The sequence below is a fragment of the Ictidomys tridecemlineatus genome, chromosome 8 (genome assembly GCF_052094955.1).
Source record: "Ictidomys tridecemlineatus isolate mIctTri1 chromosome 8, mIctTri1.hap1, whole genome shotgun sequence".
Classification (NCBI taxonomy): domain Eukaryota; kingdom Metazoa; phylum Chordata; class Mammalia; order Rodentia; family Sciuridae; genus Ictidomys; species Ictidomys tridecemlineatus.
In genome coordinates this window covers 117,111,015-117,135,604 of record NC_135484.1, presented here as the reverse complement: position 1 = coordinate 117,135,604, position 24,590 = coordinate 117,111,015, and the positions used below count along the sequence as shown (strand labels likewise).

Sequence of the window (24,590 nt, the reverse complement as noted above, 5' to 3'; positions counted from 1 at the left end):
TTGTAACAGGTTAAAGGACCTTCCTGCTGTGATTTCATTGCCTTCCCAAGTCCCCCTCTCCTCAACCCCTAGGACAAAAGCTGACTGTGTGGCTCTACACAGGCTCTAACCAATCAGGACTGGCCTTGCCGGCACACAATTCTATCACACCCTTTCCAAACGCCATCAATGACTCCTTCTTATTTGGAGGTTCAAGCTAAACTTTTTTGAGAAGCAGTCAAAACTTTTCATAAGTTAGCCCTTCCAACAAGGGTTCATATGTTCTGTCCTGGATCCAACCCAAAACAGTTCCCAAGCTTCTGGGTCTCTCTCCTTTCCCTGCCCCATCCTGTTGTTTTATTTTTGCTGCCTATTGCTCCTTTATCTCCTCCCACCCCATCCAGAAGCGCACCAGCACAACCCACACCCAGTCCCACCCCAAAACCCCACTCTGGAGTTCTGCCCTTAAACTCCTCTCATCTTTCCTTAGAACTAGGCACAGCTTTCCGACAGGCTAGGAGAAGGCAGCCGCAAGAAGAGGGCCGTGCTCCTGGCATCCCCAGCTGCTTCTTGGCCCAGAATCATTCATAAAATTGTTAGATGGGGTTGCTTGGCACACTAATTAAATGGGCTTTTGTGGATCAGCCTGGGGACCTAACCGCTGTATATAACTGTTATAGCATTTGTTTCCATGGAGAAAAGCCTTCTGGGCTCAGAGCATCTGACCAAAAGTGATCTTTGGGGACACTTCCCTTTGTGCTTTTGGGGCGACCTCTGTGGTTTGGCACCAACTGCAGAAAGCGTGCCAGAGAAACCTCAGCTGGACCCAGTTGGGCTGGGAATGGGTACGAGTTTCCTTGACCTGCGACGGGAGGAGGTCTCGGTGCTGGCAGCAGGGGGCAGCAGAGGCGGGGAGATGAGCCCAGCCGGAGGCGCCGGAGCGCGGAGCAGGGCTGTCCACCTGCTTTGGGTTCCCACCTGCTCTGGGGTTTCCTGAGATAAAGAATGAGAGGGTTCCGAGACTTCCTGATTTCGTCGTTGAGGACAGAGACAGTCAAGGATTGTGGTCGGGGATTCTCAGGAAGGAAGTACGAGGAAGAGGGACAGAGACGCTATCTCGGTGTCAGGAGTGCAAGGCAATCGGCCGGGACCGCCCCTGGGATTGCAGATGTGAACGCAGACGCCCGCGGGCACAGGCGTGCTCACCCGTCCCTCAATCGCCTCTGCAGCAGGGCGTCCGACGAGAAAGGGGCGTCCCACTTGCGATGAGCCCCGGGAATAAGTTTACCACCACCAGGACTGGAGGGAATCAAGCCATTAAATGAGGATTGGAAGCCAAGTACGCATGCCCGGTAGCCACGTCCCGCCCAGGACAGAGGGGCTGACCCAAACACCTGACCAAAAGATCCTAGAGCTACTGAATATGCCCGGAGTGGGGCAGCTTGGGAAGGAAGGAGACGGGGGGGGGGGGGGGGGAGCAGTCTCGAGTGGGAGGAGGCGGAACCGGACTGAGAGTTCCAACATAGTCCCAAACCTCGAAGGATGCAGGCACGAATACCCGGGAGTGTGGACAGCCTGGCAACATCCCTAACTCATTATGACAGGATGTCGCAGGTCTGGGGGATCAGGTAATTAGATCAGCGGTGCAGTAAACGTTTTCTTGGAAGTGAGCCTCAGTCTCCCCATTTGCAAGGAGTTTGGACGGGACCATCTAAGACTCCTTCTAGCCCTGCAGTCTCTAAACATGGGGGTGGGGGATTAGGGGCTGTGTTTGAAGTGAAATCAGGGATGGCAGACACACACATCCAGAAACAATCCTGCACTTAGTGTCAGAACCCCAGGTCAGGACTTAGTCCCCGTGTGATGTCACTAGGGCAATCTGAGATTTCACACTGGTCACAGGCTTTGTAAACTCTGGGCCCTGACAGCTCAGCTGGTCCAGTCCTCCAGATTTAAGGGATTCAGCCATCTATATCGGTCCAGCTCAGCTGGAAAGAAGGAGCATTGGGTGAGGTTTGGGGGAGACTGAAATAACAACACAAGTACCAACACACACACCCAGGAGGAGACAATCACATTATTTAACCGTCAGTCAGAATGGACACTGGGTTAGATGGGGTCCTGGGAGTCCCTTCCATCCATAGGCCAGACATTAACCCTTTAATTGAGGATCAGGGAAGGCAAAGAGGTGCCAGGAGAGGACAGGATGGCCATGAGATATTCAGGGGGCTAAGGGCCATGGCAATTTGCCAGTCAATATGGAAGAATTTCAGTATTTTAACGTTTTCTGAGCCCAGACTCTGCATAGCCCCTCAATATTCCGTTTCTTCCCTGGGGGCTTAACTTGGTCCTCAAGTAGCAGGCAGCTCCTACCAGACCCAGACCAAGTGAAAGAGGACAGCAGATTTGTGGGTCAGGAGCCAACAGCTGGTAGTAGAGATGAGGGAACCCCACCTGGGGAGGAGAAGTCAGAGCCCTGAGGCAAAGGAGACCATATATTCCAGCATTCACAGTGGGTACTATGCGTGGGATGTTAGGGAGGTGGGGTTCAGCCCAGAAATCCCCCATAGTCACTGAGGAAAGCCCTGAGGCAAGGATGGGGTACCAGGCCCCCCTTGTAGAGCCTGTCTCCAACATCTGGTTTTGTTGGCATTTCTCTCTTTATCTTTTTTGTTGTTTTGTTTTCCACTCTTTAAATAATTAATATAATTATTTTTAAATACAAAATACACAGTGTCCTTCCTCTTCTTCCTCTTGATTGAGAGGTGAGTTTTAAATAAGGGTCCCAGTTCTCTAATGGGTCACAGGCTCCAGGTGGGAGGGCTAGGAGTCCCAGATGCCCCCTTGCCACTGGGGTGCCCCAGCTGCCCCCCATTCACCCCTCCCCTGACCGCCCCTGACTAGGGGCTCTCAGTGCCCTGGTCCAAGACCCCCTAGATGGTCAGGAGTCCTCGTGGGAGGTGGCCCAGAGCTGATGCTGTGATTCCAGGTGGGCCTGGTTCTGAAGGGCAGGGTCAGACAGAGATGGTCCTAGCCCATGAAGCAGACAGGCCCCAGCAGCACCCCTCCCCGCCTCGGGGGGGCCCCCAGGTCTGAGAAGGAGGCGTCCAGCACCGGCAGCTGCTCCAGCACAGGCGTGCGCACTTCCAGCACCGTCCGGCCTTGCTGTGTCTTGAGAGGGAGATGGAGAGGAGGCGTAAGCAAGGTGGAGACCCCCACTTCCCCTGGTCCCTCAACCCCAGTCCCAGGTTTGTCTCTCCTCTAAGCATCTTGAGGCCATCCAGTGACTCAGGATGTACAGACTGGGGATGTAAGAAGCCCACCTGTGATTCCATGAGTGCATGTATTTGCATGTATGAGCCTGCATGACACCCCATGTGACACCTGTGTACGCACACACTGAGCCCCACCTGGACAGCTCATGTAAGGATGGTTCCCATCCTTCCCACCCTCCTTGCCTCCTGTTTAAGCTCCCTCAGGCATTGGTGACACCAGCAATCTGGCTGTCCCTGACTGCCCTGCCCAAAGAGTGTCCCACCTCCTTCCTGCAGCCTGAGCTGGGGTCCACACCCCACCCAGCTTTCCTGGTTCCCACCTGACAGCCGTCTCGGAATTCTTTGACATAGGGGCTGGTCTCTGGGCTTAGCTCATCCTCATTGGCCCCCCGGAGCCTCAGGGGACCTTCACGCGATGCTCCAGAGCAGGGATAAGAGACGTCCTGATGGGCCGAGACACTGAGCAGGCGCAGGAAGGTAAGCTGGACCACACCTACCAGGGAGCCCTCTGAGTCCACGTAAGAGAACTGGAAGGAGAGAAGGGTCAGAGGGAGACACAGTAGGGTCTAAGGAGCATCTACTGAGCCAGGGTCATGCGCAGGGCAGGGATAGGGGGATGGGGCTGGCAGAGTGAGGGCCAGGGAGGGAATCAGGGGGCTGGGCCTAAGTGAAAGGCACACTTCTGCTTTGGGTTTCAAGGGAGGGAGACACAGCTTCCAAGGACAGGTGAGAAGGAAAGAAGGGAGTCAGGAGTGGAGGAGGGTCAGCAAGCTGGGGGGCAGGGGGCCGAGGACAGCAAGAGCCAAGGAACTTGTCACATGAACCCAGAAAACACTAGGCTCTGAGGGGGTCTTGCTAGGGCAAGGGAGGAGTAGTCAAGGGATCTCGCTCGAACCTGTGTGACGTCGTCCCTGGGTGTCACACACGTCTCCCCTCCTGCGGTAAAGTTGCAGAAAACCCGGAAAGCATCCCGAGCACAGCCCTGGTTGGGGTCCACCCAGTACTCTCCTATTGGGTAAAGGACAGGAGAGGTTGGGCCACCAAGGTCCACCCCACATTCCTCCTACCCATCAACTGAGAGCATTGTGGGGAGGGCTGGGGGTGTTGGGGGTGCAGGGGTCCAAGGTGTCAGAAACCATGTGCAGTTTGCCAGTCCTTCTCCCCCGCACTTCAGTTTCCTTCATCACCTCCACTCGACCCCTACCCCCAACAGTGACCCCAGGCTCCTCAGAGTGGAAAAGTATGACATTCTTGCAATGCGTACAAAGTATACTGTAGGTACTCGTGTACCCATCTGTGTACACGCAAGTGTGTGTGTGTTTAGCTACTCCCATGGACACTTGCTGCCATGAGCTTGGTAGGACCGTAGCAGCTGCTAAAACACTGAAGTACTTCTGACCTGGGTGGCTAAAAGCCCTGTTCCAAGCCCCTCATCCCAGCCCAGCACCTTCCCTAAGACCCTCCCAACATGGACTCTGCCTGCTCAAGGCTGTTGCCCTGAGGCTGGTGCTGACCATCAGGCAGCTCGGGATGGCACAGCTTCAGGTCCTGGCAGGTGCGAGCAGGGCTGTCCTGGGTCCCTGTTGGTCTCCTCATCTGCTCAATCTCCTCCCTCAGGGAGTCAAGTGAGCCAAAGATCTCCTCCAGCCCCCTAGGACTGCCTGGGGCACCCCCTGTTGGCATGGCCTCGTCTTCCTGCATCAGGCGGCCTCCATCCACTGAGCGTCGAGTCTTCTTGGGCATCTGGATGGGCAGCGGTTGGATCACCTCACCCGGAGGGCCCTGGGGAGAGAGATGGAGAGGGGAGATATGAGGTCAGCATGATGATAAAGCAGAGGAGACTCCGCAATGGAGGACAGTCAGAGGCACAGGCCCTGCCCATAGCTTACCGGGTGTCCTGGAGGACCCTGGACGCCCTTCTCTCCCTTGGGTCCAGCTGGGCCCTGACAACAGAATTAATGGGGTCAAGGAGAGGTCAAGCATAGGATCAAGGTCACAGAAGGGTTAAATCATTCCCCAGTTGGAATGAGGGGATCCACGGGGTAAGGGGTAAGAAAGCTGGGGGAGCAAAGGTCAGAGCAGCAGGGTCACTCACTGTGGCTCCTTTGGCTCCTTTGGGGCCAGCAGGTCCCTATGAAATGAGGACAAAAATAAATGGTCACCACAGAGAAGGACAGGTCATGGAGAAATGGACAGGTCCAGGTCACAAGTCCACAGGACCCTAGGTTATTACAGGAGGGGCAGCCAGGTGGGAACACAGAAACATTCCTGGAGGAGGAAATGCTGGGGACACTCAGGACGGTTAGCCTGGTGCCATGAAAAGCCACTGGGAGGTCTTGGAGGTGAGGTGTAGGGATTTAGAGAAAGAACAGAGGGTACTCACAGGGAGACCAGGGGGCCCTCCAGGACCAATGGGACCAGACGCTCCTGGGATGCCCTAGGAAGAAGAGAGGGCTTGTTCAACTAGTTCCCTCTGCCAGTCACCCCCCCCCCAGTATCTATTCCCTCACCCCATGGTGGAGTCCCCAACCTCACTCTCCCACCTCCATCATGATTCCCACCCAAACTCCCAAGACCTTCAGGACCCACCGTCTCTCCCTTCTGTCCAGGGGAGCCCTGAGGGCCAGGAAGTCCTCGATCACCCTTCTCTCCTTGCTCTCCAGGGGGCCCGATCAGTCCAATGAGACCTGGGTGACCCTAGAGAAGGGGACAGGCGGTCTTGGGGATGCATAAAGAAATCACATGCATTGGGAAGAAGGGCCAAGACATAAAGGGAGAAATGGGTACAGGGTCTGGGGACAAGAGCAGCAGCTGTGAATGGCCCCACTGAATAAAGATGCCCAAGACCTGGGTTCTGGAGACCTGAATCACAATGGTAGACACTCATATCCCCATAGGTCTCAAGGGGTGAGGGCGATAGGAGAGACACCCGGCCGATGTCTGTCTGCCACTCACCTTCTCTCCCTTGGCTCCAGCATCACCTCGGAGGCCAGGAAGCCCTGGGGGTCCCTGTGGGGAGGTACGAAGTCATTCACTCTAGGGAGAGATGCAACCAAGTTCTCCCCTCTCCCACCTCCTACTTCCTCTAGAGATTCAGCTCAGTGACCACTGCCCAGGGGCACCCACCCTTCCCACACGCCCAGCCCAGTCCTGTCACTCACCACAGGACCTGGGGGCCCAGCCTGGCCTGTGGCTCCAGGACGCCCTTGTTGACCCTACAGATTGGAGAGAACCCGGGAGGTCAGTAGAAGCATCCCACACAGCACCTTTCCCACTGCCCATCCCCCTCATTACTCACCACTGCACCTGGGAGCCCCCTCAGACCATCAGGGCCAGGCTTGCCTGCTGGGCCTGCAGGACCCACAGAGCCTGTCTTCCCGGGGGCACCCACAGCACCAGGATCTCCCTGAAACACACACAAGAAATGTGTCCTAAAGGGCAGAAGGAGGGATGCAGGAGGTCCAGGGGTCCAAAATGGAAGGGGTGAGCTCTTCTTAGGAAGAGCTGAAACCTCCGGAGTTCCTGGGGCAAGAACAAGTCCAGAGCCACTATCCCCACAAGGCTCTACATGAGCAAGGTGGACATGGGGAGGCATCTGAACACAGGGATCTGAGATGGGGAAGACGGAGGGAATGTTCCAGCAGGGCGGCCTCCCCCTCACCTTGGCTCCCTTCTCTCCTTGTCGTCCCTCTGGACCAGGCGTGCCAGCAGGACCCTGTGGATGGAGGCAGGAGGGAGAAAAAGATGAGGCAGTAGGCAGCTAGGCTCTGCTCATTCCCACTCCTGTCCTCTTGTACACAAACACTCACGTGCACACACACGTACAGATGTAGCCACAAACACAGAGGACCGATTCACAAACTAAGAACAAGGACAGCCATGCTAGTTGTTAAAAAATCTGGTAGTTCTATACATTTGAAGAGCCCACATCCCACCTAGTGGCCCACTCCTGCTCCAGAAACTAAGAGGTTAAACCCTGGCTAGCAGGGGGTCTCTGGAAAATTCAGCCCCTCTTCCAGCATCCATTCTGATTGGTCACTAAGCAGCATCACCCCTGGCAAGAACAGATAGACCAAAATCCAAGAACAAAGATACCCAAGGTAACAGCACCTGATAAATGACTGCTTATGCACACGCACACCACACCCAAGAACAATCCCAACACAAGGCCCATCACCTGCCATTGTCCCAGCCTCTCTCCATCCTACCCAAGGACTACCACCCAAAATCCTAGGCAACCACCTCTCTTACCCGCTTTCCAAGTGGTCCAGGGGGTCCATTCTCCCCAGTGGGTCCAGGGGATCCCTAGAGAGTGAGGAATTAGAGAGGTTAGTGGCCTCCAGACCAGGGACCCCTTAGGAGTGGAGAAGATGGGTACAGGTTCTGACAGCTGCGCTCAGTGGGGCAGAAGGTGGGGGTCACTGGTCACTCACAGGCTGTCCTGGCTCGCCGTCTTCTCCTCGGTCACCCTTAGCACCATCCTGGCCCTGCAAGGATAAATCAAGGTCAGAAGTGAGACCCCAACATGGCTGGCATCACCCCAAAACTACCAATCCTCCCATTTCTCTGCCTTCCCTGCCACTCCCCAGCTCCCCAAAACCCAAACCCATCAGCTTCACAGAGCCCCTCCATTCAAGCCCCACTCTCTTTGCCCCTTCCCCTCCCCTGGGTAAGACTCACCCGAGGGCCACCTTCCCCAGGGGGGCCAGGGTCACCAGGAAAACCAACAGGACCCTGATCCAAAGGGAAAACAAGGGTCAGAGTCACAGCCCCCTAAACCCACCCAGAGCCAGCACAGACCCCCAGGGCATGGACAATACCACACTCTTCATCTCTGCAGGCTGCACCCATGAGCAGCACCCTTGGAAGAAGGTGTCAGCGTCCCCTCCTCCCCACCTCCCACCTCCCACCCTGCATGCCTTCTAATGCCTTCAGGGACTGACTAGAGGGCAAGCTCACTTTCCTTTGGCATTCCAGGCCCCATGCACCACTCCCAGGAGACTCTATTCCCAGAGCCCCCCTCCATTGCATCGCCCGCCCCTTGGGCTCCCACCCTCCATTGTCTTCACCCCCAGGCCCATATTTCCAGGTCTCCCATGCGCACGACTCGCCCTCTCGCACTCCCCCAACTCACGGGATTCCCTTTGGGGCCATCATCGCCTGTGGGGCCTTTAGGCCCTGGTGGTCCTGCCTCTCCTGGCTGCCCCGACTCTCCTTTCTCTCCACGTTCCCCACGTGGACCCTGGAGAACAAGTAGAGGGTATAGAGGGTCTCGAGGGGATCTTGAAGATCAGGGATGCAACCCCAACTTCCAAGACACCTTCAGCCTCCCCTAACCCCCTTGGGGACAAAGTGAGACACACAGAAAGTCAGACCTCTGGGGGAGTCCTCTGGCCCCTCTTCCCCTCAAGGAAATGATGGCAGGGCTCACCCAGGCCCAGGAATCATGCTGGCAGCAGAGACTGCTGGGCTCCAGAGGAGTTCCAGCTCCAAGGGGTCACAAGAAAGGTGCAGGTACAGTAGGAGGGTGAAGGGCATTGGGGAGTAGGACCTTAGAATTGTCACTCACCTTGACACCTGGCTCTCCCTGGACCCCTGGAGACCCTGACTCTCCTGGCTCCCCCTAGAAAGAGACTGAGTCAAAATCTTTCTCCCCACCCCCAAAGATTCTTGATATTCCCCACATCTCATTCTCCCAACCAAACTCGGCAGAAATCCAACCCCTATCCCCAACCCCCAAGACTGGTCCATCCCCCCCTTCCCAGTTACCTTCTCTCCAGGGGGGCCCAGGTTCCCAACACCTCCCGGAGGACCTTGTGGGCCCTGGGAGAGAAACAGAAAGAGAAGTCATTGTCTGGGAGAGGCAGAGGTCTGGATGAGGGCCCAAGCCACAGCAGCAAGGTAGCCAGAGCCAAGGGTCAGGGGCTTCTCTTGGCACCTGAGAAGGCACTAGAGTTTATGGTCTGGGAAAGGAAGGCAGAGGACAAACCATGTTGGCCTGAAGTGACAAGGCTGGGAGGACTTACGTCAGCACCATTGGGTCCAGCTGGGCCTCGAGGTCCTGGGGGGCCAGGTGGGCCCTGGGGGAAAACAAATATGCCAGAGATGGGGAGGGGAAGTGAGAGCAGGAACTTAAAGGACAAGCATGGATGGGGGCTGGGGGAGCAGAGGTCCTGGGCAGAGGGCAGGGGACAGGGTGCAGACAGCAAGGTCACAGTGGGGTGTCAAGCTGGGGGTTGGCTGGGCAGGTGGTGATAACTAGAGGTGGGGTGGAGTCTCTAGGGGTCACACTTACCATAGGACCCACGTCTCCTGTTTCTCCTTTCTCCCCAGAGGGGCCTGGCAAGCCCTGTGTGGGTACAGAAAGCACAGACCCAGGTGACCAACCCACTCAAAGCACAGCCCCAGGCAGGCAGCCCCCACAGTTCCCTCCCCTCAGATTCCACAGACCTCCCCAGGCCTCTGTCCCCACCTCCCTAGTCCTCACCAGCAGGCTGCTGGCAGGGCTCTCAGGCAAACATCAGCCTCATTCTGACCCCATCTTTCAGCCCTGTCCCCACCCATAACTCACCTGTAGGCCAATGGGTCCTGGGGGCCCATTGAATCCTCTTGTTCCTTCATCACCTTTGGCTCCAAAGTGTCCCTGGGGCCCCCGAGCTCCAGGCTCCCCATCTGCTCCCTGGAAGAGGAATAGGGACAAAGACAAGGACACAAAGATAGGTCTTGGGTCAGGTGTTCTGTGGTACCACACAGAGCTGGGCACCAGATCCAGGGCCCCTACTTCCAGGCCCAACCTCAAGGGCAGAGGTGAATCCATGGAAGAACAGAGACTTTCAGGCCCTTAACTGAGAGGAAAGGGGCACTCACCGCTGCTCCAGGCTGCCCCACAGGACCGATGGGCCCAGGGGGTCCAGGAGGGCCCTGGAGGAGAAAGGAGAATCAGCAACATCAAGACAAGGAGAGAAACCAGGAGGGGGTGAGGTTAAAGGCCAGGAGGTCAAAAGTCAAGATCATGGGCACTTACATGTTCGCCCTTGTTCCCTTTGGTGCCCTTCTGACCCGGGTCTCCAACCTCACCCTGGGAGAGGACAGTTGAGACATTTGAGAATGGAGAAGGGCAGAGGGGGCAAATAATAGGACAGGAACCAGGTGGTCATGTCCAGATCAGCCATCTCATCTGGAGAGAAGACTGGTCCCATCTGTAGGTTCCCTTACCTTGTCTCCATCCTCTCCAGCCACACCCGGAGGTCCAGCAGGACCAGGAAGCCCCACAGGACCCTGTATCCCATCACGGCCAGTGGGACCAATGGGGCCTTTCTCTCCCTGTGGACAATGAAGAAAGGAATCATGGCCAGGATGTGACCCTCACCCTCAAACACCCCAGAGCTATCACCCCACTGCTCACAGACCCCGCCCCCCAGGCCCCCAACACTCACCGGGACGCCCTTCTCGCCTGCTGCTCCAGGAGGACCTTGTGGACCCGGACGCCCTGGGGGACCAATGGGTCCCCCAGATCCTGCTGTACCTCGCTCCCCAGGGGAGCCCTAAGAGATGAGATGGAGTAAGGCCTCTCAGAAAGGAGTCTCTAGGTCACCATATCAAAGAACCCTGACCACGGTTCCTAGGAGAACTAAAAGTCACATACACCCTAGCTGACCCTAGACTCCCTCTGCCCAGTCCCATGGCCCCTGCCAAGTTCTTTTCCTCATCTTTCCTCATCCACCCTTTCTCCCTGTTCCTTCCCACTGCCCATCAGGGACCCCAACTCACTGCAGGGCCAGGGGGGCCAGCCGGACCTTCATTCCCCTTCAAACCAGGTCCACCCTATGAAACACAGATTTGGGGCAATAGGTGAGACGGAAAGGTGGGACTTCACAGAAAAGGGTTTCACACACACTGGGAAGAATGAGGGTCAGGGAGAGGAATCAGGCTGAGAGAGATGGGAGCAGGGAATGACACAGAGGAGGGTCAGGATGCAAGGTGACTTGTTACAGGCAGTTGATTTTGGGGTCACACTCACAGCAGTGCCCGGGAGGCCTCGCTCTCCTGGGAAGCCCCTTAGTCCAGCAGGACCATCTTTCCCTGGAGCCCCAGGGGGACCAGGGTCACCCTAAAAGGAAAAGAGAGATGTTGAGCCACACCATGTTCCCAAATGGGGCAGAGAGATCTCAGGCCCTTTAAATTCTGTTACCCATCCCTTTCAGCACCCCAAGTCCCAGTCCCCAAGGTCCCCTCCACCAGCCCCTCACTGACCTTTGTGCCTTCTTTCCCAGCTGTGCCAGGCAGTCCCTGCTCTCCAGGAGGCCCTGGGGGGCCTGGGTGACCCCTCTCACCCATGGGGCCGCTTTCTCCTGCTGCTCCCTGAGGAAAGGCATAATCCCACATTCAGCCCCTTCGTCCCACTGTCTGTACAAAGCAATCACTCTGGCCACCTCCTAGAGCCCTTCTATCCCTGCCCCAACTTCCATGGACTCCCCAGGCACTGCTGGGCTTGGCCTTTCCCAGTATAGAGTACCTGCACCACCTGGCATCCCTGTTGGGGAACTGCCTCTTCTCCTACAGGAGGGAACTATCCCAGAAACTAAGATTCGGAACCCCTGCCCCAAATCCCAGCCCCCAGGGTCAGCCAGGCAATGAAGGGACAGGGCTATGTGACTGGGAGAAGAGGGTCACAGGCATTAACTTCAGGTCTGGATTCCATTGTTCCTGGAGGCAGACCTACCTGAGGTCCCACCACTCCAGGAGGGCCAGGTGGGCCCGTCTTCCCTTGGAAACCCTGAGAGAGGAAGACAGAAGAGAGCAGTCAGAGCAGGTGGGGATAGGGGGGCAAATCCCAGGCTCCCAGGGAAGGAAAAGGTCACACCAAACTCTGGGCTGGGTTTGAGCAGCACTAGGGCGCATTCATTCTGCCAGGAGGACCTCCCTTGGGCCTTCCAGACAGCTCTGGGGTTTGAGGGTCTGAACGAATGACCAGAGTTGGGTGCAGTGACACATGCCTGTAATCTCAGTGACTTGGGAGGCTGAGGCAGGAGGATCATGAGTTCAAAACTAGCCTCAGAAACTTAGCAAAGCCCTGAGCAACTTAGCAAGACCCTGTCTCAGAAACAAAAAGGCTGGGAATGTAGCTCAGTGGTTAAGTGGCTTTGGATTCAATCCCTGGTACAAAAAAAAAAGAATGAATGAATGACTAAGGGCCATCACTTACCACTTCTCCTCTCTGGCCTGGATGTCCTGGCAGCCCATCTTTCCCAGGGGGGCCCTGGAAGGAGTTCAGATGTCAGGTGAACTCTAGCTGGGAAGGGGGATAAGGTAGAAGGACCCTGAGAACTAAGGTGGGTCAGAGATCAACAGTCAACTTACTGGGGGGCCTTTGGGGCCAGGAAATCCATTTGGGCCCTGCGGTCCAGGGAGACCCTAGAGACAGAGATAGGCTCAATGAAGAGAAGGGCAAGGGTGCTGGCCAGTGGCACACAGCTTCCTCTCTGGGAAATAGGACCCTCAAGCCACACTCACCCTCTCTCCAGGGGGGCCATGGGGGCCATCACCACCTGATGTTCCCTATGGGGAAAACAGAGTCAGGGGGTGGGAGAAGCTGCTTCCCAACTACCCCCAGGGTAGGAAGACTGAGGGAGAGTGGAGGTTCAGCCGGCAGAGGGCAGTTAGAGCCTCGCAGAGACCACTAACCTTAGCTCCAGACTTCCCAGTGGCACCTCGGGGCCCCCGCTGACCCCGTGGACCCTAGGGAAAGGAGGAGAGTTGTCAGAAATGCCCCAATGCATCAATTTGGATTTTGAATCACCTGTTTTTCTCCCTTCTGAACTCACCGTGGGTCCCCGCTCTCCCCGAGGTCCTGATTTTCCAGACAGGCCCTGGTGGAATGAAATAGAATATCACCCGGGGGATGACTCCCCACAGAGCCCCCGCGTCCCCTCCAGCTCTTCCATCTGCATCCACTTCCTTCTCCCAGCTTACCCGGGCTCCCTTCTCTCCACTGGCTCCAGGAAAACCAGGAAATCCCAGAGATCCCTGGAAGGATGGAGAAGGGAGAAAATTGAGGAGTCATGAAAGGTGACACGTTCCACAAGGGCCAAAGGGGGTCAGGAGAGGCCATGAAGACAGCATTTGGGGCGACCTGGGCCTTGCCAATAACTAGATAGCTCTGGACAAACCCCTGCTGCTCCCTGGGCCTCTTTTTAAATCTGTAGAATGAAGGTTGGCTAAATTCTGTCTAGGGTTCCCTGCTGCTCTGCTTCCTGGAATCCAAGAGAGGCAGGGAAAAGGAGGGGCACAAATGCAACATCATATCACCTTGGGACCCTGTCGTCCAGGGTAGCCAGGAAGACCAGGAACACCCAGCTTGCCCTGTGGAGGGACAGCGAGCAATTAGGAATGGAAGGAGGAATAGATACTACTCCACCCTGGAGACCCCAACCTGCAGAGATGAGAGCCAGCTCCCAGCAACACTCCCCAGCCCCTGGTCCCCTGCCCCATGAATTGCCTGACTTTTGTAGACTCTTCCCAAAGTAGATTTTCCCCAATTCCAGTGCTAGAATCTTGCCTCCCACATGTCTTCTAACTAAAATCTGCAGCTACATCAAGTCCTTCAGAGTCACTGTGATCTGGCCACTGCTTACCTGTCAACCTCAGTTCCATCTTTCCCAGCACCTACTGCTACTCCACCAAGGTTACTCCACCAAGGCCAGTCAGTCCTCTTATAACCCCTGTGCTTGCTCAGGCAGTGCACCACCCCAACTCCTCCCCATGTACCCCTTTCCTCTTGATGCTCTAGGTTTCATCCTGCCAAGGCAATCCCAAGGAGCAGGGATTCTGTAGCCAGCCTGCCCAGGCTCAGTCCTGCAAAACAGGACTGTCATGCCTACCTCACGGGACCAACAGGATGAATTAGCACAGCACCAGGCCACAACTCTCGCCTCCTCTTTGACTCTCTCACAAAGCCTACTTCTCTGAGTCTGGAGACATTTTCACTCTGCCTTGCAGGTGGAAATGCCTCTCAATGCCTTCTCTAAACCAAATTTGTCATAACGAGGACTTTTTCTGGATTTTATATATATTCCCACTCTGCTCAATAGTGACCAGAAGGAACTATGTACACAGAGGGGCATAATTAATGCTTTGCCATCTTAGACTGACTCCCACTGTTGGCAGCCCCCATAAAAACTCTGCTCCAGCACCCCTGTGGGGCCACCACATCCCCAGAGGACCCAGGCCCAGACTCTCATCCCTGTCACCTTTTCGCCCATGAGACCAGGGGGCCCAGGGTCTCCAGTAGGTCCAGTGCGTCCCTTCGGCCCTTCGGGGCCATCTTCTCCCCTGGAACCAGGGACTCCAACTTCACCCTGAGTGAGAGGTTGGGGAGGTGAGTATGGAGAACTGGAGGAAGGTCTGGGCCCCAAGAAGAGAGGTGAACAGCAGTGAGGGTAAGTGGAGTTGGGATGGGTCCCAGAAGCTACTGTGGGTCAAGAAGCCCCACAGGGCAGGGTGAGTGTGATTGGAAGCCCAGTGTGGCACCTGCCATGGGGCTGTCATCCCAGTGGGCTCAGATTCTAAAGGGGCCAAGACACTGGAATTGGGGAGGAATAGTCTTAAGGAATAAGCTGGCAATTGGGGACTCCAAAGTGAAGGATCATTAGGGCATGGAGTTGAGGGACCCGCGTGGGGGGCTTTTACTCACCCTGTCACCTTTCACACCTATGTCACCTTTGAACCCAGGAAAGCCGTCCTCACCCTGAGAAAAATGGAGGCGAAAGGACACCACAGATGATGGAGGGTTGGGAGAGTTAAAATGGAATGCAGATGGCAGGGAATACAGGTGGAGGGTGGGTTTCACGAGGTGGGGAACAAGATGGAACAGACTAAAGGAAAGAGGTGGTGAGGGCGAAGGTGCTGGGAAGTTGGGGGCCAGTGCTCACCTTTTCACCCTTATGGCCCTTCAGACCCCGAATTCCATCCACACCCTAAAATCAGATGGAGGATAGACAGGGATCAGAGGATGGAGGCTGAGTTGGAAGGACCAAGCTCCTAAGACCCCTATGTGGCTCCCCTGTGGTCAGTTACCTTGACACCTCGAGGTCCTGGGTAACCTAGAGGACCCTGAGGTCCAGAAGGACCCTAGAAGAAGAAAGAGAGGCATTGATAAAGAGAACTTAGGGTATCACTGTGGAGACCTCAGGGAGTGGAAGAAATGGAAGTACAGTAAGACACTTGAGTCTGGATAGGGTTCCAGGGTGTGGGGACTGAAAATATTGTCAGAGCCATGTGAATAGTGAGACAAGGAAATCCCAAGGACTTTGAAGCCTCAGAGTCTTGGTGGAGACTTTTAGAAGGTAAAAGGAGGCATGGAGGATCTCACCTGGTTTCCTTTGGTTCCAGGGGGACCTTCCTTCCCAGGGTGACCCTGGAGGTAGAAGATGTAGAATGTGACTTCTGGCTCCTGTCACCTTCCCTTCACCCCTCCCTAAACTTCTTCCAACCCCAATTCCCTCTATGACCTAACAAAATCTAACTGACTGTGGACAGACACCAGCAGTGACCTTTCAGTGCAAGGGACACACTGTGTGGATGGTTGCTAAATGAGCTTGGGAGTGATGCACTGGGGAAAGGACCAGGGGAAATTTGGGTTAAGAGATGGGGACACACTTACCGGGGGTCCATCTGAGCCAGGCATGCCAGGGAGCCCTGGTTTCCCTCGAGGACCCTATAGGAAGATGAGGAAGATCAGGGTCACTAGAGGGGTCAGGAATAACATAGGTAAAGCTCCAGTAGATATTCCAAGCCCTCCCTAAACACCCTCTCCCCCAAATCACTTAGCCACTCACCTTCTCTCCATGAGGGCCGATGGCACCCTGAGGCCCAGGGAGACCCTACACACAGGGAGAGAGAAATCACAGGGACCTCACAGGGTGGGCCATTCTCTTAAGCCACCCTCCGCATTCCCATTCAGAGCATGAGCAGCGAGTGACTGCAACCCTTTATCTTCTGTCCCATCCAGAGTCTGACCCCTTGTGAAGCCCAGGGGAAGTCACTAAAGGAGGACAGTGTGGGTAGGGCCACTTACCTGGGTCCCAGGAGTGCCCTGTTGTCCAGGAGGTCCTGGCTCTCCCTGGGGTCCCTAGAAACATGTGGCCAGGCAGGAGTCAGAAGGAGATGGTGACAGAACAAACATGACAGAGAGCTGCAGGGCCATCCAAGAGGGTAGGAGCCAGGAACAGATAGGGGGTTAAATGGCAGTGAACATGCCACTATTGCCAGGTCTCCATGCCCATCACTTACCAAGCTCCCTTTGGGGCCGTGGGGACCATCCATGCCTCGGACTCCCTGAAATATGAGAGCGGTGTGAGCAGGCTGGAATGTGGGGCCAGGCCTGCAGGGACCTGTGGTTTCTGAGAGGCCTGGTCATTTGCAGAGGGTGGACTGAGCAGACGCTCATCGGTCAAACCACCAATTCATTCCAAACCTAAGCCATCCCAGCCATCCCAGATCCGCAGGCCTTGGGTCTGTGGGTTAGAGGGTTTCTGTTTTGTTTTTCTTGAGTATTTTTATTTCATTTTGGCTGCACTCGGGGCTTTTGGTGCACTGTGCCATATGGCCCTCCAAGTGCTTCTCGGGGTGAAGGCTGGAGCAGGGATGGGCGGCCAGGGGTAGGAAAGCTCACAGGAAGGTGGAGCAGGGAAGGACAGGGAAAGGGAGAAGGGAGTCAGTTTGGAAAGATAAAGCATTGGAGAGGTCAAAATGTAAGGTCAGGGTTAGAAGTCAGGCAGTCACTTACCGGGGGCCCAGGAATACCAGGGGGGCCTTTGGGACCAAGAAGTCCTCGGGGTCCCTGCATTCAAGATTGGGGAAGGAGATAGCATGATTGGGTGAGAGAACACATGTCCTTTATGTACCCCTGTCCCTAGAACCTGCCTCCAGCCTGACCCCTTGGGATACTCACCGACTCTCCAGGCAGCCCCCGAGGCCCAATCTCCCCATCATCTCCCTAGAGGAGGAGAACACAGTGAGTAAAGCAGCCTTGACTTCTACATTTCTCCTGCACCCAAACCCTGTCCTTGTCACAATACTTACCCGATCTCCATCTTCACCAGGGGGCCCAGGAAGGCCCTGGGCACCAGTATCACCCTGGAAAATGGAGTTACAGCTAAGAGGGGTCTCAGAGTCCCCACCAGAGACAGACATTGATCCTCCCCAATTACCCAACCAATCACATTCACTGAGCTCCTGCTGAGCTCCCCGCCACCCTTCTTTGCCTGGAGATCCCTACTCCCCTCCACAGAAGATCTGCCCTCATCACAAAAGCCAAGCCCCTAATATACTCACCCTATGGCCTTTCTCCCCAGGTAGTCCTGGGAGTCCATCAAAACCTCGGTCACCCTAAAATGAAGAGGGACACTTAGAGTGAAGGCCCATTCACTTTCCCAACCTACCCCTCCTCACTGTGTCCTGAGTGGGGAGAGACTGTAACCTGGGGATACCTGAGCACTAATGGGGCTGGAAGTTATAGGCATCACAGAGGGTCCCACGCCTTTTACCTTCACTCCAGGTTCTCCAGGCATCCCTCGGGCTCCGTCAGCACCTGCTCGTCCCTGGAGATACAAGGGAAGTGTCAGAGCAAGCAGAGGCAGTCCTCCCCCGTCCAAGCCCCATCTCCCACTAACACTCATCCCACCCCTGGGGTACTCACCCTTCGCCCAGCCTTGCCAGGAGGGCCTGTGAGACCCTGAGGTCCTCTAGGCCCCTGGTGAAGAAGGAACAGAGGCAGGGTTAATGACCTAGATGGGGTGGAGGGAGACACTGGGCTAGGAATCAAATATGAGAGCTGTTACCTGAGGTCCTAGGTCTCCAGATTCTCCTTTTAGGCCAGGGCTCCCAGGCTGTCCCTGTAAGAGAGAAGAGAGGATGGATATGTTGAAGGACACACCCAACAGTGACCTCAAAGCACCCCCCACAAAAGAAGCAAAACAACTGCCAACCTGGTTCTTTTCCAGGACCATTCATACCCACACATGCAAATAAAGGAACCTCTTCCACAATACTCCATTCACTCACCAGGGGTCCAGGACGGCCTGTGTATCCCATGGGGCCAGGGGGTCCACGGAGCGCCAGCTAGGGGAGCAGGAGCAACAGCAGAGCTGAGGAGGAGGCAGCTGGAGAACCCCAACCTTTCAAATTTGCCTTTCTGTTCCTAATCCTCACCCTTTGCTCTATATTCTTCCCAACCCAAACCAATCCAGACATTCCCAGTTTTCCTTTTGCCCCAACCTAAATTTTCATCCCCCTTCTACTATTTCCCCTTTCCCATCAAACTTCATTAGGAACCCCCCATCCCCCAACCCTCCTTACCCGTGCCTGCTGCAGAATCGCCTGGGCCTGAGCTTCTTGGGCTGCCACCACAGGGCCCTTGTCACCTCCACCACTACCAAACCGGAACTAAAGGGCAAGGACAGAAGGTCCAAGTTATCTTCCAGGAAATCCATGTGGCCTTTCCAGCCAGAGGTTTCATCCAACATTTCTGCCCCATCCCCAGGTTCTGGGACACCCCTGTGCCCTCCTCCAGCATCTCCTGTGGGTTCTGGATCAACACTTAGAAGTTTTCAGAAACTCATCTCCTGCCCTTCTCCCCATTCTCTGGTCTCTTCCTCCCCAGCTTCTCCTTTGGTTCTAGGCCTCTGAAATAGAAGATTTCCTGCCCAGTTCTAGATAATCCAAGTTTACTTCTAGAAGACCCATGTTCAATTCTAAATCATCTAATAAGGCCCCAATCCCCTCACCAAAGATCCATGTCTTTGAATTAATGGTCTTTAGAGACTCCTCATGGCTTTTACCACCTTTTGGTTCATGATGACATACCACAATTCCCCTGTACTCCCCAGAATCCCACTCCAAAGCCCAGAAGACTACTCACTGGGAGCATGAGGGATGTGCCAGGAGGGCCAGGGGCCCCATCAGATCCAGGAAGTCCTGCTCGGCCAGGAGGCCCCTGGGAAAAAATGAGAAAGATAGGGAGACAAGTAAGAAGATGTTGGGGCCTGGACATCATTTTGAAACCTTCCTCAATAGAATAAATGTTGACTTCCCTAGATCGTTCCAGAGTTCCCCACCCCTGTGGAGAAAAATGTGGGTGAGACACCAGATTACTCCCCTCCCCAACCAGAATATGCCCTCCTTCCTGGGTCATGTGACACTCAACTACCCCTTCAAACAGTTACCTAATAAAGAATATTGAAGATTCTCCGTACACACACTGAGTACAAAGGCAGCTCCCCACCCTCCACAGCAGAACACGCCCTTACCCTCTCTCCAGGGTCTCCAACTGGGCCTGGGTTCCCCTGGATGCCAGGAGGTCCAGCCAATCCCTGAGGAACCAAAGAGGAGAAGGTCAGATGTAGGCATCAGACAGAAGAGAGTCGTGTGCCTGAAGGAAGGTCTCTACAAAAGAGGTCTGGGAATCTGGAAGCCTTCATTGGAAGGACTCTCCAGAGTTCTAAGAAGGAGACCTGGGTGCCGGCAAGGGCATGGATGAGCTTGTAGGAAACATCTCTGAAAAGAGAACAGAGGCTAATGTCTCAGCAACACTCACCGCAGGGCCTTCTGGGCCAGGGGGTCCCTCCACAAACATACCCTGTGGAGTCAAAAGTTAAAAGTCAGAGACTAAAGGGCCAGAACCCCCACCTCTGCTTCCCTTTCTACTTCCCACCTCCCTCAGCTCAGTAACCAGTGTAACTTACAGGTTCCAGCACTGCAGGCTCACCCTTTTCTCCCTTCAGCCCCCGGGGTCCAAGGGCAGCCTGAGGGAGACACACATGTAACCCCCAGTGGGGCCTGTGAGCAGCCAGGATACCAGGACTGCCCATCCCAACTCCAACCTTCATTTTCAGGTTCCCTGGAGACCTCCCTAACCCTGCCTCCAAATTTCTCAGTTTTCCTCCCTCAAACTCCCTCTTCACAGACCTCCCAAGTCTACCAAGAAGACCTTAGGGCTCCCCACACCCTCCAGTTCCCAGTCCCACCTCAGCAAATGCAACATCTCCATCTCCCCGAGAACCTCTTTCTCTTTCTGAGATTTGAAACCCTCAACCATTCCCAAACCCTCTTCTGGAGGACCTCACTCTATCTCCCAAAACTCTCTTTGACCCCAGGAATCCTTAGAACCTTAAGAAATCACCCATTTTCTCAGCCTTACTCCAGTCCATCAAAAAAGAATCTAAGATTATGGATAGATTTTTCATTTGGGGGTTGGGATAGGACATGGATTCATATGAGAATCTGATGAAAGCTATGAGTCTTTCACCAGAAAATATGCGCTTATGCATAAAATTTTACTTAGAATTTCAAGTGGTTCACAAGTTTAAAAGTTCCCCAGTGTTAAGCATACAATTCTTTTTTAGTTATCAATAGACTTTTTAAAAATTATTTATTTATATGCAGTGCTGAGAATTGAACTCAGTGCCTCACACATGCTAGGCAAGCACTCTACCACTGAGCCACAATCCCAGCCCAAGCATATAAATGTTAAGTAGATTTGGAGAGCAGACTCCACAATAGCTCAAACTCAAAAGTCATACCTGGTTTTTGGGCTCAGTTATCCAAGCCTCACAGTGGGCTCCCCAAATCCTCCCAGTTCCTATCCTAGCAAGGATGCAACACCCTTTCCCTGGCCTTCATTTACACTCCAAACCCACCAGTTCCATCCCTTCCACACTTCCACTCAGATGAATACTCCAAATTCTAAGATCAGAACCAAAATAAGAACAGGGAGAATGGAGGATATTTACTACCATCACCACCTCTCAAAGATCTTCAGAATGCCCCCCCCAATCCTGAACAAATGGCAATGATCAGTTCCCAACTCTCCCAAATCCCAGATCAATCCCAATTACCCAGAATGCAGCACAAGGGAAAAGCAGCAGAGGGTCAAGGGTGGCAATATTAGAGAAGGGAGGTGTGGGATGAGGCAGCGGGATACAGAGGCAGCCATAACTACAAGGCAGGCAAAAGATGAAATGGAGTAGACAGGAAATATCCCAACTGACAGGGAGTGTTTGAAGACATAGGAAACCACTAAAGAAGACAAAACAAAGAGACAAACACTTGGAAGCAAGAATGATGCCAGGGCCAAGAAAAATTAAACATGGCCAAGATGGCTAGAAAACAAACTGGACAAACAGGAAGTGGTTGGACAGGAAGAAGCCAAGAAAAGAGGATCCAGGAAGTGGACCTTCAACAAAAACATGGCTACCATGAACCAGGGAGAAAAGAAATTCACAAAATAAATAGAAAGCGATTCCTGCCAAGGGAATAATAACAGTGAAAGGTAATTCTTCCAGAAAAACACAAATATCAAAGTTAGGACACATAAAAAGTTGCTAGGATAAATAGCTAGGTCCACAATGGAAACTTTATGATTTTATAACCTGAGACTCACAGGAAGTAGGTTATTATCAAAGGAAATTGTCATGAGACAGCATGAAAAATTAGAATCAGGACACAAATAATAGATCCTTTTTAATCCAACCATACACTGTCACCAAGATGGATGCCATAGCTAGAGAAGACAGGAAGAGACACATAAGAAGTAGCCTGTGGCTTAGAAAATATGACATAGGAAGTTGGATTGTTTTGACAGCAACATGAACAAGAAACTGTATTGACCTAGACGGAATGATGGAGACAGACTAAAAGTGGACACAAGGTAATTGTTTACTGACCAAAAGTTTTATAAAATCCAGCTTGATATAAGCAGGAAGTGGCTAAGAAAGACAGGAAGTGGCCATAGGATTTTAAAAAAGAAAAATCCCAATCACCACAGGTAGAAGGATCCACAGGAGTCACAGGGTAAGACATCTGGCAAAGGAAGGCAGGAAGTAACTTTTTCAAGCAACACAGACATCTTATGTAAACAGAAAATGGCAAAACACCAATGGGAAGCAGCTTACAGCCAACAGACAATGACCAAAACCAAAAAGAAGCAATTCTTGCAGTGCCCACTGGTGGTCAAGATGGAAGAGGAGCTCCTTTCACTTACGGCTCCTGAGTGGGCTGTCTCCGCGGAGAGGGCAGGGCCAAGCTCCGTCTCCTCACGATAATCGTCCCCATAGCCATAGGTGTAATCGTAGAGCCCTGCTGGGGGGTCTGTGCCACCCTCCCCATACTCCTCTGCCAGGAACCTGTCAGCTGTGGGGGGGACCTGGAGATCTGTCTGCTCCTTCCCGGGGATGGGGAGGGAGAGGGGGTAGACGGGGGCATTAGGGCTAACAGGAGGTTTTCCCTGGGCCCCAGGGTTTGACAGCTTCTAACCCAAAGGATCCTAGGCCACAGGGATCACAAAACTCAGTGGATTGGGATTACGACAGTGGGGACAGAAACAAGTAGGAAGGGGTTGGGAACTTTTCTACGCAGGAAGAGCAAGGGGAGTGGCTGAATTGAAAGGGCATAGCCATCCAAGGCCAAAACTGGGGAGGAATGTCCAGAAAATGGGCCCGGAGGGGGGATAACAAGGGTGGCCGGAGGGCGGGACACAGGGAGGACAGTCCATGGACATAATGATAGATAAGGAGTCCAGAAAATGACCAGACAGAGAGAGACTAGGCAAAGAAAACAAAAGTGACAGCCTTGAACAGAAAATGAATCCTCGGGATGGAAATATGACACAGAAAGTAAGCCCACTAGACACTAACATGGAGAGGATCCTATTCTGGAACCAAAGGATAACAGAAAGAGGCATGGACATCAAAGAAAAGGGCTGCACTTAGACAAGCAGACCAATAGGTCTGGAGTGACCAGAAGACAGAGCCACACAGGGATATGACAAAGAGCCCTCCGGCCAGGGCTGGTTCATCAAGAGATGCAGGGCCAGGGGAGTGGGTCCCAGAAGCCCACTGGCCCCAGCTGGGATGAGGGTGGGGGTGGAGTTACCTCCTCTGGGAGTGGTAAGGGGCTGGACTCCAGGACTTCTTCCTCTTCACCTGGGGTGGGGTCCTAACCCCAAGGGGAGGGGGAGGAGAGTAGCGGAGAAGGGGAGGGGGAAGGCAAGAGGAGGTTAGAGCACACAGGGAGGCAAAGCAGCACCTGTCCCGCCCCAGGGCAGTGCGATTCTGTGCTGGGGGATGGGGGAAATCTCAGATCTTGCAGCCCCTTTGGAGAGCAGACACTGGGGAGAGTAAATTCCCGAGGTCTAGAGGTTTGGGGGCAGAGATCTGGATGCCCCGGCTCTACCTGCCGGTAACCGCTGCCTCTGGTCCTGGGAGGGGCCCGGGCAGTGGGGGGAGCCGCCCGACGAGCTGGGCGTCGAGAGGGGGAAGGATGGCCACCTGCTGGACCAGAGCCTCCAGCTCGAGAGGGCCTCCGGCCTGGTGAGGGGGACGCCTGCCGGGCCGCTGAACGCTTGGCAGGTGGGTTAGACTTTCGGGGAGGGGTCCGACGCCCCCTAGGGGAAGGGGGAGCCCTGTGGTTGGGGCTCTGAGATCGCTGCAGCAGAGAGACAGGGGAGGGGCAGCGAGTAAGTCAACCTTCATAATCTAAATATATGGTGTCTCTCCCCAGAAACTAGGGAGGGGAGGAAAATGGTCCAGGAGGTGTTTACAAGGGGTGCTGAGAATAAGGGGAGAAATGTAGGGTCCCTCCAGTTTACCTGATAATCAGGGGTCGTCCCAGTAGTCATCACATCAGAATAGGGGGGCTCGTAGTCATAGTAGAGAGACTCAGTGGGCTGGGATAAGGGAAGGGGGTGGGAGGTCGGGGTAGGGAGAGGAAGGAGATGGGGTCATTGCAGGCAGGAAGGGTGGGGAGGGGCAGATAAGGAGATGGTTTGGGAGGTGGGAAACAGGAGACAAGGAGTTAGGAAATAGGTGAGGATAAAAAGAGAGGAGGGGGTCAGGAGAGAGATGGGGAGAGGTGGGAAAGGAGTGGGCCCCACATGTGGGACAGAAGCAGACATGATTAAGAGATTGTTCCTTCAGTCTTCAGACCACTGACTCAGATCATATCTGTCACCCTAACCACCCAGACCCCACCCAATCCAGTTTCCTTCCCTTTCCCCACCACAGCCCCTATCCTGCATCTCTATGTTTGAGAGACTAGAAATGGGGCTCCCCACCCCCACATTTCCACAGATCACCACTTCTTTAGGACTCCCTCCATTCCTACCCATTCCAGTTTCTCTTCCTTGGTCTTACTAAGCATCCAGCTTTTTTTCTTCCTATTTCTGTCTCCCCTACTCTGGTCTCCCACCTTCTACCCCAAGGCTTGCCCCTCCCCCACTATCTCCCAATTTATTTTTATTTTTCTCAATATGGGGAAATGGAATCCAGGGGTGCCCTGCCA

General features: G+C 54.3%; 1 protein-coding gene across 8 annotated transcripts in view; it reads right to left on the bottom strand.

Moving 5' to 3' along the window:
* Window positions 1-2,041: 2,041 nt before the first annotated feature.
* The window catches only part of Col11a2 (collagen type XI alpha 2 chain), a 29,181-nt gene continuing 6,632 nt past the window's right edge, over window positions 2,042-24,590 (bottom strand). For 3 of the 8 annotated variants that reach the window (XM_040282445.2, XM_078020222.1, XM_021722030.3), the window contains exons 7-67: window positions 23,899-23,976; window positions 23,184-23,246; window positions 22,294-22,473; window positions 19,997-20,056; window positions 19,849-19,890; window positions 19,562-19,624; window positions 19,174-19,248; window positions 18,612-18,698; window positions 18,318-18,374; window positions 18,095-18,148; window positions 17,953-18,006; window positions 17,801-17,854; window positions 17,589-17,642; window positions 17,337-17,390; window positions 17,206-17,250; window positions 17,041-17,094; window positions 16,545-16,589; window positions 16,330-16,383; window positions 16,091-16,135; window positions 15,916-15,969; window positions 15,625-15,669; window positions 15,330-15,383; window positions 15,185-15,229; window positions 14,947-15,000; window positions 14,504-14,611; window positions 13,563-13,616; window positions 13,227-13,280; window positions 13,079-13,123; window positions 12,939-12,992; window positions 12,768-12,812; window positions 12,615-12,668; window positions 12,460-12,513; window positions 11,977-12,030; window positions 11,508-11,615; window positions 11,275-11,364; window positions 11,025-11,078; window positions 10,691-10,798; window positions 10,470-10,577; window positions 10,279-10,332; window positions 10,122-10,175; window positions 9,826-9,933; window positions 9,550-9,603; window positions 9,281-9,334; window positions 9,024-9,077; window positions 8,824-8,877; window positions 8,389-8,496; window positions 7,935-7,988; window positions 7,688-7,741; window positions 7,506-7,559; window positions 6,916-6,969; window positions 6,553-6,660; window positions 6,416-6,469; window positions 6,210-6,263; window positions 5,844-5,951; window positions 5,638-5,691; window positions 5,350-5,385; window positions 5,144-5,197; window positions 4,769-5,036; window positions 4,150-4,262; window positions 3,575-3,781; window positions 2,042-3,150 (exon numbers count right to left, since the gene is read on the bottom strand). In XM_040282445.2, coding sequence (XP_040138379.2) covers window positions 3,010-3,150; window positions 3,575-3,781; window positions 4,150-4,262; window positions 4,769-5,036; window positions 5,144-5,197; window positions 5,350-5,385; window positions 5,638-5,691; window positions 5,844-5,951; window positions 6,210-6,263; window positions 6,416-6,469; window positions 6,553-6,660; window positions 6,916-6,969; window positions 7,506-7,559; window positions 7,688-7,741; window positions 7,935-7,988; window positions 8,389-8,496; window positions 8,824-8,877; window positions 9,024-9,077; window positions 9,281-9,334; window positions 9,550-9,603; window positions 9,826-9,933; window positions 10,122-10,175; window positions 10,279-10,332; window positions 10,470-10,577; window positions 10,691-10,798; window positions 11,025-11,078; window positions 11,275-11,364; window positions 11,508-11,615; window positions 11,977-12,030; window positions 12,460-12,513; window positions 12,615-12,668; window positions 12,768-12,812; window positions 12,939-12,992; window positions 13,079-13,123; window positions 13,227-13,280; window positions 13,563-13,616; window positions 14,504-14,611; window positions 14,947-15,000; window positions 15,185-15,229; window positions 15,330-15,383; window positions 15,625-15,669; window positions 15,916-15,969; window positions 16,091-16,135; window positions 16,330-16,383; window positions 16,545-16,589; window positions 17,041-17,094; window positions 17,206-17,250; window positions 17,337-17,390; window positions 17,589-17,642; window positions 17,801-17,854; window positions 17,953-18,006; window positions 18,095-18,148; window positions 18,318-18,374; window positions 18,612-18,698; window positions 19,174-19,248; window positions 19,562-19,624; window positions 19,849-19,890; window positions 19,997-20,056; window positions 22,294-22,473; window positions 23,184-23,246; window positions 23,899-23,976 — 4,413 coding nt within the window. In that variant the 3' untranslated portion in view covers window positions 2,042-3,009. Of the gene's footprint in view, window positions 3,151-3,574; window positions 3,782-4,149; window positions 4,263-4,768; window positions 5,037-5,143; window positions 5,198-5,349; window positions 5,386-5,637; window positions 5,692-5,843; window positions 5,952-6,209; window positions 6,264-6,415; window positions 6,470-6,552; window positions 6,661-6,915; window positions 6,970-7,505; window positions 7,560-7,687; window positions 7,742-7,934; window positions 7,989-8,388; window positions 8,497-8,823; window positions 8,878-9,023; window positions 9,078-9,280; window positions 9,335-9,549; window positions 9,604-9,825; window positions 9,934-10,121; window positions 10,176-10,278; window positions 10,333-10,469; window positions 10,578-10,690; window positions 10,799-11,024; window positions 11,079-11,274; window positions 11,365-11,507; window positions 11,616-11,976; window positions 12,031-12,459; window positions 12,514-12,614; window positions 12,669-12,767; window positions 12,813-12,938; window positions 12,993-13,078; window positions 13,124-13,226; window positions 13,281-13,562; window positions 13,617-14,503; window positions 14,612-14,946; window positions 15,001-15,184; window positions 15,230-15,329; window positions 15,384-15,624; window positions 15,670-15,915; window positions 15,970-16,090; window positions 16,136-16,329; window positions 16,384-16,544; window positions 16,590-17,040; window positions 17,095-17,205; window positions 17,251-17,336; window positions 17,391-17,588; window positions 17,643-17,800; window positions 17,855-17,952; window positions 18,007-18,094; window positions 18,149-18,317; window positions 18,375-18,611; window positions 18,699-19,173; window positions 19,249-19,561; window positions 19,625-19,848; window positions 19,891-19,996; window positions 20,057-22,293; window positions 22,474-23,183; window positions 23,247-23,898; window positions 23,977-24,590 lie in introns of those variants that run through there. The other 5 variants (XM_040282446.2, XM_040282447.2, XM_040282448.2 and 2 more) reach the window with 5 other exon arrangements.